The following is a 10,346-nucleotide window of genomic DNA, read 5'->3' as shown; positions in this document are numbered from 1 at the left end:
ATCCATATTAAAAAAAAAACACGTTCCAAAGAAAGCATTTTCGAAATTTCTGCTGGATTTTTTACTGCCATCCTGTAAAGCTAGCCTAGTCATCGTAACCTGTTTGGTTATCAACATAACAGTACCCAATTTTAGCACTTTTCGACAAAAATGACGCAGATAATCAAAAAAGAGCTCACTCACCAGTTTTGCGCCGCACCCGCGACCGTCCGCTTATTCGCCACTCGCTAAATCACATTTTGTCGTTTGAGAAAATCCAAAAAAACGACAGAAAGTGGAAGATGGAAGCTTGCGATGAAAATATCCGTAAACAGGGGATGACTGCTCGAGCCGACGTTTCGACAAGTGGACTTGTCTTCTTCAAGGCTGGAACTGATTTCCTTAGCTATCGTGTGTCATAAGAAAGGCGGAAAAATTTCACACAATTGGCGAAACGGGACAACCTGTTAATGTTTGATTAAACGGGCATCGCGCGGACACGGCGAAGAAGTTACCCAAAGCAGTGGCACAGCATTTTAATGTAGCAGGTCAAAATTTCGAAGATCTCAAACTTTACATACTTAAGTCAAACTACCGGTCCCCAAGGAACAGAAAATATACAGAGTCATACCTTATTCACAAGGTATGACTCTTCACCTTATTCAATACACTCCAGCCAGCAGGTATTAACGTTTCTAAGGGGGCTCTTGAATCGATTTGGTATGGTACATACACAACGAAAACCCACGAGAGTTAAGCCCTTCTTCTAGGAATTTCGAACCTACTATTGTTAAAATGCCACGTGCTTCCATTGACAATAATTCAGCGAAACGTACACTCTCCCCTCCCCCCCCCCGCTTTTTTTTCTTTTTTTCCGCCTTTCTTATGACTCACAAAGTTCGTCACGGGAGTCTCTCCCCCCTCCCCCACCCCCACTCTGGAGAGGGCACGAAGCATATACACACGATAGCTAAGGAAATTAGTTCTAGCCTTGAAGAAGACAAGTCCACTTGTCGAAACGTTGGCTCGAGCACCCACCCCCTGTTTACGGATATTTTAATTGTGTCGTTTGCTGCACGGCACCATCACACGATTAAGGCTCCCGCAACTTGCCGCTGTTCATGGCAACCTTCGTTGACGTTTGTAGTCGCTTGTAATGCACACAAGGCGCACGGAACGATTTCCTTGTTTCGAACGCCGCCGAAGGCTTCGCACAATCCTCGCTGCACTTCGATTCAGGTGGCTTGGCCTTTGCAATGGTGGTCGCTATGAAAGGGTTCGATTTCAATAACTCGACGACGCTAGCTTTCTAAATGATACAGGAAGTTTGTTCACATATTTACAGCTCTTAGAGAGCTAAATAAGGATCCTTCATCTGTCGTTGCTGGAACGTTTCTCTCTTCTCTCCTCGGATGCCGACTCCCCCCGCGCCGGCCACCCTCTCTCTCTCTCTCTGCTTTTAGTTAGCTGCGCCGTCTGGTCCAGCTAAGGGGAGTACAAGCCTGGTCATCATCGCTTTCCCAGAACATACACGCAGGGGTCACAATCACCAAATCTCTACCGTGGAAAGGCGAGTGTCGGTCAGAGACCCCGCGATGGTTTGGGCGAAAGATAAGATCTCTAACATTGGTTTCTGGGGAACGGCCGCACGGCGAGGCTACCTACGTCACTCCTCCAGCAGCCAATGAAAGTCGCTGAGCGATGCGCCCGAGTATTTGCAGAGCATCCACTGGAGTATAATCAGGGAATTAGCACCGTTTTTTTTTTTCGCTTCCGCCGCCCACGCGAATAAAAAAGCGCCGAAACATTAATGTCACTGATTCCATTGTTTTTTCTTACAGCGCTGCGCTGGTGATATCCTGCCCAGAGATGGCCGTTACATGCTAACAGCAGTTTTATACGTGAAGTATTTCATAAGTGGATGAAGAATTATGCCAATTTTTTGCGAAGAACTAGTTCTCGGGGACAGTTAGCCACTGACACTGAAATCCTCGGTGAACAATGTATTAAAGTTAACTTTCAAGATTTGTAAGCTATAATATTTTTTTTTTGTATCAATAAAAACGTGCACTCGCCAAAAGTGTTCAGCTTGCGTTATTCGATATGGACGAAAATGCCAGCATTACAGCAGCATCGCCTACCTCCCTCTCCAAAGAAATAAAGGAAATAAAGAAAAACGTTGACTATGGCGCGATCAATAAAACAACTGCTTGGTGAGTAGGTGCAGCGCCTCCTTTATCTTTCTATGCCTGAGTGAGGGACAGGAGTGCAATGGGAACTGGCCGTCGGTGTTAGTAAATAAAATTCGCTGGAGTGGAGGAGGCGCCCCTCAGCTGAAGCCGCGTGCCGCCATCTTGCCATAGGCAGAAAGCGCGCCTTCCTCAACACATGATGCAGCAGCCGCATAGATGTTCCAACTGTTCTCTGGCGTGGTGGCGTCCGGACGTTGTAGGGTACATCGTGCGTTGCGTACGGCTGTATAAATCGAGCGAAGAGGTACTCTGGGATGAAGTTTCAGTTGTAAGCAGAACATTTCGAGCTCGATGAAAACTCCTCTATATGCCGGAACACATGCTCACAACTCGCAATCTGTCTCTAATTTCACATCTGCCGGTCATTCTTTTTTCCTAACCGGTTTCGTAAGGACCCAAATGCTCGAAGCACGTCGGTGCAGGCTGTTTGACGGGAAGTCTGGAAGCCAAAAGAAGGCGATCACATATGTTAGAGGCACTTCTCGCCGAACTGCTTCGACCGGACTAGGCTGTGACCTGGGAGTTGTCCGACTAGCTGTGCTTGACGCATTTGTAAAACACTTGCAAAACCCAGTGATACACACTCTTGTGCTTGTTGATACCACTGGTTCGGAGCGCGAATAGGAAAATAACGCACCGTTTGCTATTTGTTCAAATTATATAAATAGGCGAGATTTCGTTATCGGTTGCCCTGTTCGTGTTATAAAAGGGTAGCTCGCAACTACCAGGTTAAGTAACGTCATTTGGGCAACACGCAAGGACCTGTGTTTTTTTTACATTCGTGCCTTTTTTGTTATATTTGTATTCGCTTTATGCAGTGCAGCGAGCATAGGCGTGCGCAGGGTTCCTCATCAGGGGGTGGGGGGCAAAGGTTCATCGCAGCGCCCCCCACCCTACTAAGTCAATGTATGGGGTAGATTGTGCGCCCCCTCCCCTTCTTAGGTGACTAGAAGGGTCAATGTACGGGGCAGATTTTGCGCCCCCCTCTTAGGTGATAGGGGGGGGGGGCAGCCGCCCCCCCTGTGCGCACGCCTATGGCAGCGAGTAAAACCAGTAGGTCGACTGTGCAATGCTCTTTCTGCTGCAAACAAAGCGACCTAACCGAGGCCCGGGGGTACTCCGGCCGTTATATGTGTTCAAATTGAAAAAAGTTGTTGAAGATGTAACAGTTGCATCACCTACACGGCAGCATAACGAAGAAATGCTTCATGTTTCCCAGGAGGAGATAAAACAGCTCAAGATTAAAATTCTGCAGCAGAAAAATTGCAGACCAACCAAAAAGAGCGAGGCTCGATCCTCAAGCGATAATAAAGGAGATCAAGGATCAAAAGCTCATGTCTGCAGGGGGATGTTCACTGCAGCCTTCCCCCATACATACAGCAACCCCTAGGGCACGAAAAGACCAAAAAGGCACGTATTCCATCCGAGCTGCGGGCGTTTGCGTTAACGCTGCACTTCTATTCTCCATCAGCTTACGAGTATGTAAGCTCGAAGTTTAATCGAGCACTGTCAGCAGAGCGCACTATACGAGAACGGTATAGAGAATTCCATCAAAGGAAATGCTGGCTTCACAGATAAGTCACTGTTTCGAAAAAGCTAGCTCACTGCCGCACAAAAACTCTACCGTACTTTGGTTGTTGATGACAAATGAGGAAATATGTTGAGATTATGGGCGACTAAGTGGTTAGATATGTGGACTTTGGGACTGGAATACATGGTGACAGACTGCATGCGTATATGCTCGTTGGCTTAAACTTAGGACTTAGGATGCCACTTGGGCGTTTTTAATTAATTCATTGACAAGGTAAGAGAGAGCCGAGCCAACGAAATTGTATCGAAAAGCTGTATATCTATTGAAGTTGTGTCGACTGCAAGCTGAATGCCCATATTTGAAGCACGTCCATGCAAAGCCAAAACTATTGGTTTTGGAGATCTTGAGCTTGTCTTGAGAAAAGAAATTGCTTTAGCCTTGACGAACATATATCCTTCTCGATGAGCATATCTTGAGTGTGGTGCTTTGGACACCCACATGTATATTCCGCTCAAAGAAAGTGGCCGAACTCCATATATGCATAAGACTCCGTCACATGACGAACGAAATAAACAGGAAAATGAGTGCAGAGAAGTGAGGTCTGCTCTTACGAGGATGATTATTTTAAAGAAAACTGTGATACAGGCCCTTCTTTGGTGTGCATGCTTGCAAATAAACGCCAAAAGGAACAGAATAAAACTTACTGCATTCTTATCTGCCATTTGGCTTCTTATTCTTGACAACTTCTCACTTAATGCTCGACCGTTAAAAACCACGGCGAAAAGACGCGAACAGCGCGGCGGGCGCGCTTTGGCTCCCGTTTCTTGCCTATGGCAAGATGGCCGCCGCGCGCGCGGCACGGCTTCACTGCGGCCCATTGGTAAGTATACACTCCGTTCACTGCGACTGGCGTGCCACCGCGCGGCCGTCAGAGAAAGCAGACGTTGAGAGCCCGAGCAGAAGCGAACGCTTTCCCGCACCCGCTAGCACGCAGTTGTAGGTGTTCTGTGACGCAGTCATGAACTGCTGCGTCGTCAGTTGTACCAACAGGTACACGTCGTGCCCTGCGGTAACGACGTTTCACTGTTTCTCAACTCGTCCGTGCTTTATTGGGCAGCGGCAAAAGTGGATCACGGCTGTGCGACGAAAAAAGTTAGCTTGGTTCCCGCTCCCTCTGCCGTCTCGCGTTATGCGGTTTTGTTTTTCTTGTGCCGCTAGCATTAGTACATTTCAGCCATGACGGAACAAACTGGGAGCCCTCTCGGCACGCGAAGATATGCAGTGCACATTTCGTTGGGGGTGTGCCGTCCAAGGATGTGTCGTCCCCGTCGTACGTGCCAACGATATTTCCTGACGAGTATCGTAAGCGGTCCGTGCTTGCCGAAGATAAGTTGATGTTTCTTCTACGTCTTCTACGTCTTCTACGTCTTCTACGTCGTAATGTTTCTTCTACGTCCCGTGCTTTACGTTCGCGCTGTTCCTTCAGACATGATTTTAGTGCTGGCGGAAGCGCAGCTGTTCAAGTAGAGATGGGCTAACTGGGAGTCGATCCCCTTCCGCTGAGATGTTGAGGGACAAAAATGTCAGGTGGGCGCGGCTCTTCGGAAAGATCCTAGTATTAAAGCAGAAAGACTACGGCTGGTGTAGCCCTACGGCACTCGGAAGCTTCGAGAGGTCGTGGTCCCGAAAACGTTAAAATGGATTAAAAAAAAACAGTGGTAAACATAGGACACAGTGAGAGGAAACGACGGAACACTCACTGTGTCCTGTGTTTACCGCTGGTTTTTTTTTATCGATTTTGACAATGTACCAACTAGCTCAGTCCAACGCATTTTTGGTACCGAAAATGTTTGCGCACCTCTGCGCTAGAGCGTAGCTTGGGTTACACCAGAGTTTGCGGAAATTATGAAAGCGTAGTGAGCTCGCGCAGACGAGAGAGCCAAGAGCGCAAGCACTTTAAGTGGTTGATACTTGTAGTAAACAGTTCACCCTGTAATCATTCGGCGTTGATGAAACGAACAAAGTGTGCAGCATGTAAACAAATGCGCACACGGAACTAAAATCGAGGCTGTTTATTTTCATCTTAGATCTGGCCGTCGTTGCAGTTTTCTGCGAACGCTGTTGCGACGGAAGCGCAACGTTTGTCTCGGAAAGAAGCATAAACAACGAAAGAGGTAGCGAATGATGGTGGCCGAAGTGACCGCGTGCCGTCGTCGGCGTCACATCACTTGAAGCGAAAGACGAAGCGGGGCCGATCGTAACACGTTTATTTCTCGCCCGCACTTCAAGCTCTTGGCATGAGCCGCGCGAGCGGCGAGGTAGAAACGATCATGATGAGCGATGATGCTGAAATAAGCTCGTTGCTACGCCCGACAATTTCAAGCAAAACACTCGGTGGCTGCGAATCGACGACGCGAAGCCACCAACAAATAACCACGCCGCCCGGCCGCTCGCCGAAGTTTCCACGGCGAGTGGCCGTGGATAATTCTAAATGTTCTGAGCATTTTGCAAGTACACGGGTAGTGGGCATGCACCAATAATATTCTAAGCATGAAAGAATGACAGCTTACCTCGATAGCTATCGAGTAAGCCTTTTGTGTGACGCACGCCTGTTGCACGCATTTAGCCGTCAGTACTGAAGACGCCATAGCAAAGCGTTCACTTACGTCAAAAACGTGGCCACTCTCCTGCAGGTTTTCCCCTTTTTTAATGGTGGCATCGCGGAAGAACGATCCCACTACGATATCTTTAAATCCAGCTCGAAGCACTACCGCGCCAGCCACGGGCGCTTGCGCCGCCATAGCTGTCAAAGCAATTAGGCACTGTTGTCTGCTAAGGCTCTCAACGTTGCACGCTCGCCGCACCGCAAGTGGCGCTGCGCGCGTCTTTCAAGGCTCCCTCTATAGGTCCCGAACGGAGTGTATAGGTGGCCTCCACTCCAGCAAGTATTATTTAAACCTCCTTGGTGCAGCCTTTAGCCGCCACCAGAGAAGACCCACCGTCGTGGCGTCGCTCGCGCAAACGTATGCCGTGGGTGCATTCGAAGCGCCTATATGGTTCAGTTTTCGGCTGTATTCGCGTTGTTTAAAGTATAATGAAAACTTGTAAACGGGATTTTTGAAACGCTTGTCATTCTGGGCAACCAGCCCATTTCAAAGCAATGTGTTGTTCACGCCTATTTGATCGACGCGCTCGCGCTTCTTCTGCTGGGCTGATACTAGAGAGCGCATGCCAGTGATGCGCGGAAAATTGGTTTGCCATCGTGATGTTCACCTGACTGACAGTCGGTTTTTGTCTGTCTGAAAGTGGATTTTTGAAAGAAGCATTTGCCAAGAGCTAATACTGAAAGCTTGAGCGCTTACTGTTCCCTGATATTCCCTACACCATATACTACCGTCTACTGCTGTAGCACATTATATGCAAGCCTGCAGTTATGCGCTAAATAGCAAGAAATGTCACTAGACTGCTTCGAGGGATATACGTGATCACACGTTCCCTTCGTAAAGCTTTTGAGAATTACATTTGTTGCCACGGAGAGAAAGCAACAGCTGGTGCCAGAAAATGAACTATTTCAGGCAATTCCACAATTTCAGAGATCAAAGCAATGAAATAGTCGTGGTAAGAAAAACGAACAAAAACACCTGCATATGCGGCGCTTCCTGCAACACTGGCTGATGTGTGTGAACAGGCGCTGATGTTCAAGTCTGAAGTCGAATTGCCGATTCTCAACTTGAGCCAATGTGAAAGGCGTGAACAATGCGGCCTGTTGTCAGTTGCTTGAGCTCATCTTTGTATTTCACGACGGATTGTTGTGGCCTCAGTGTCTGTCTGGCTCCTCAGCTCTCTTTGTTTCCTCTTCCAATTGGCCTTTTCTGTAGTTAGCAAAGTAGAGGCCGAATGGCTGTCGACCTGGACGCTTTTGTCGCATGGCGCAGCCTGCTCAGCCTTGTGCACGCATTCATTGTGACACTGTACATGATGATTGTCAGTTTTTTCGACGGTAGCGCATGTGGTGTCCATTGGCTCCGATTCTTCAGCTTCGGGACCGAATGTCAGCGCTGCACATGACAGCGATCGCGAGGCAGCTTTGCTACAGGTACATGCATTCGTTGACTGTTCGGACGCAGCACGGTAACGTTTAGTGATACTTGCCATGCTTGGTTTAGTTGTTACCTTGGGCTACAAACGTCAAGGGTAGTCAGCAGAAATCGACGCTACTGCATCCTTCCTGAGCTGCGGCTGTTTCTATTCCATGAAATCGTTTGGTCGTAAATGAAGGCTACACATTCTAGTGTAGTTTGAAGATGTATTAGGAGTCAAATTATCCCTCCTAATTACTGCGAGCCACATCTCCCGAACACCAGCGGCAGATAGTTTGCAGTGCACGACAGCCGCACAGTGTATTAAGGCGAAAGCCTTAGATAGCTAATCAAACTCGAAAATTGACCGTCGGCGGGGTCCAGCGGCGTCATCACAAGTGATTTAATAAATACTCATTACGTGATGATGTCGCCATATGACGTCACAGATTGGGGCAGTAAGAAAACCTTGTTAGGTGCAGAGATATATCAGATGGAAGCAGGAGATGTTCTGTACATTGACTGGGAAGAAAAAGAAGATGGCTTTCGCCTGTCAGTCGTATTAGGTGAATGCATAAGGGACTCTGTGAGTTTTTTCTTCTTTTTCAGTAAAAGGAAATAAAGAAAACGCCAGGCCTGCGCAGAACACGCAGCAGAGTCACAGCGAAAGCTGGAACAGTGGCCCTTCCAGAGCCCGTTGTCGACTCTCTTGGGGCAACTAATACAAGTACACATGCAAGGCACCCACTACGCCATAAACCACCGTGACTTCCATGAAGTAGGGAAGCACTCACTATGCCATTATTCGTCATTCTGCGGATAAGCGAGGTACCCGCTATACATCTCTGTAAGGCATTATGTGCACTTTGTTTGTGCTATGGCTGACGAAGACGAAGAATTGGTGGTGGTGGTGGTGGTGAAACTTCATTGCCCAAAAAGGGGCCCTGAAGGACACTCGGCTAGGTGCCAGGTGCAGAGGGCATCTCCCATGTTGGGACAGAGAGCCCGAAGCTCTCCGCCGCCTCACGGGCCTCCTCGACAGCCCGAAGTTGATCTTCTAGTGAAGCACTTTTCAGCACTTTGTCCCACTTTTGCTTGTTCTTCGCGTAAGTGTTACTCGAATGCACAACCACATAGCATATGGTTCAAGTCTACACGTTGACGACACTGTTCACATACATGTTGTCCGTCGTAGTCTGGGTCGACATGCTTCATTCGCCAGGGGTTGGGGTATGAGTTAGTCTGGAGCAAGCGTAACGTTACCGACTGGCTGCGCGTTAATTTCTTATCCGGGAGGGGAAACTATCGCCGGCCTAGATAAAAGAGCTTAGTAATCTCGTTATAAGTGTATAGGTGATCCCTGTACTCAATATGCAGGGTATCGGGGGAAACCGGATTGACGCGGTCGATGAGTCCTCGCGCCGCCTCGTGTGCGGTCTCGTTGAGATGCCGCAGGCCGCCCCCTAAGCTACCCATGTGTGCCGGGAACCATACGATGGAGTGATCGGTGATGTTGTGTCCGCCTAATATTCGCAGCGTCGTCTTCTTTATACCGCCTTTTGCGAAAGCTCGAGTGGCTGCTCTAGAATCGCTATATACTGTTGTGAAGCTCGAGTCTGTGAGAGCTGGTGCTATCGCTGCTTGTTCGGCTACCTCCGGCCTCTTGGTGTAAAGAGTTAGCGAGTCGCGCGTTCGTCCGTATCCGTCAATTACTACTACCGAGTAGGCGTGCTTTCCCGGAATGTGCACTGCATCCACGATAGCTGTCTGGTCAGGAAACCTCGCTGCGTCTGCCGCGAGGGCTCTGGCGCGGGCCAGTCTTCTTCCGTGATTGTGGATCGGGTGTATGTTTCTCGGGAAGGGGAGCACTGTAATTGATTTGAAAATGGTTTTAGGTAACTGCTGGACGTTGTCCCTTTCCACAATAGTGTTCAGGCCAAGCTTGCCGGGAATATCTCTGCCCGCTTTCGTGCTTGATAGGTGTGCGATCTGTGCCGTGTGCTGAGCCTCGATTATTTCGGCAAGGGGGTTGTGCACTCCTAGCTATAAGAGGAGAACGGTGGAGGCATTATCCGGGAGCCCCAATGCTGTCTTGAAAGCGCGTCGTATGTGCACTTCGAGCCTTCGCCGTTCCGCTTTTTTCCAGTTGAGCATGGCAGCCACGTATGTGATATGACAGAGTACAAACGTGTGGACCATTCTGATGGCGTTGTCCTCGCCCAGTCCTCTGTGCCTCTTCATGATGCGCCGAAACATTCGGAGCGCGTTCCCAATCTTGAACGTGATGCGTTCCAGCATCACCAAGTTGGAGCCGTTACTTTGGATGATGAGTCCGAGGATTCGTATTTTGTCGACCGTAGGTATGCATTTGCCGTCCGAGTCGTGTAACTCTATGCATGGAGGGAAGGGTCTGCGCCAGTCGTTTGACGGGCGCCCTCGTGTGGGAGGGTGGTAGCTAAGCAGCTCGGATTTTCTTGAAGAGCAGCGAAGTCCCATCGGGGTGAG

The 10,346-nt window shown here is 48.9% G+C and overlaps 1 protein-coding gene across 1 annotated transcript; it reads left to right on the top strand.

The window, feature by feature from the left end:
* The first annotated feature begins 4,780 nt into the window (after positions 1–4,780).
* On the top strand, positions 4,781–9,846 carry LOC125758290 (THAP domain-containing protein 1-like). Its single transcript, XM_049415326.1, has 3 exons — positions 4,781–4,914; positions 4,997–5,152; positions 9,822–9,846. Exons 1-3 carry the CDS (start codon positions 4,781–4,783, stop codon positions 9,844–9,846), a joined length of 315 nt encoding a protein of 104 aa, XP_049271283.1.
* The last annotated feature ends 500 nt before the right edge of the window (positions 9,847–10,346 follow it).

This window comes from Rhipicephalus sanguineus, chromosome 4 (assembly GCF_013339695.2).
Source record: "Rhipicephalus sanguineus isolate Rsan-2018 chromosome 4, BIME_Rsan_1.4, whole genome shotgun sequence".
NCBI lineage: Eukaryota > Metazoa > Arthropoda > Arachnida > Ixodida > Ixodidae > Rhipicephalus > Rhipicephalus sanguineus.
Note: the sequence above shows the minus strand (reverse complement) of the source record. Positions and strands in the feature narration are given on the sequence as shown.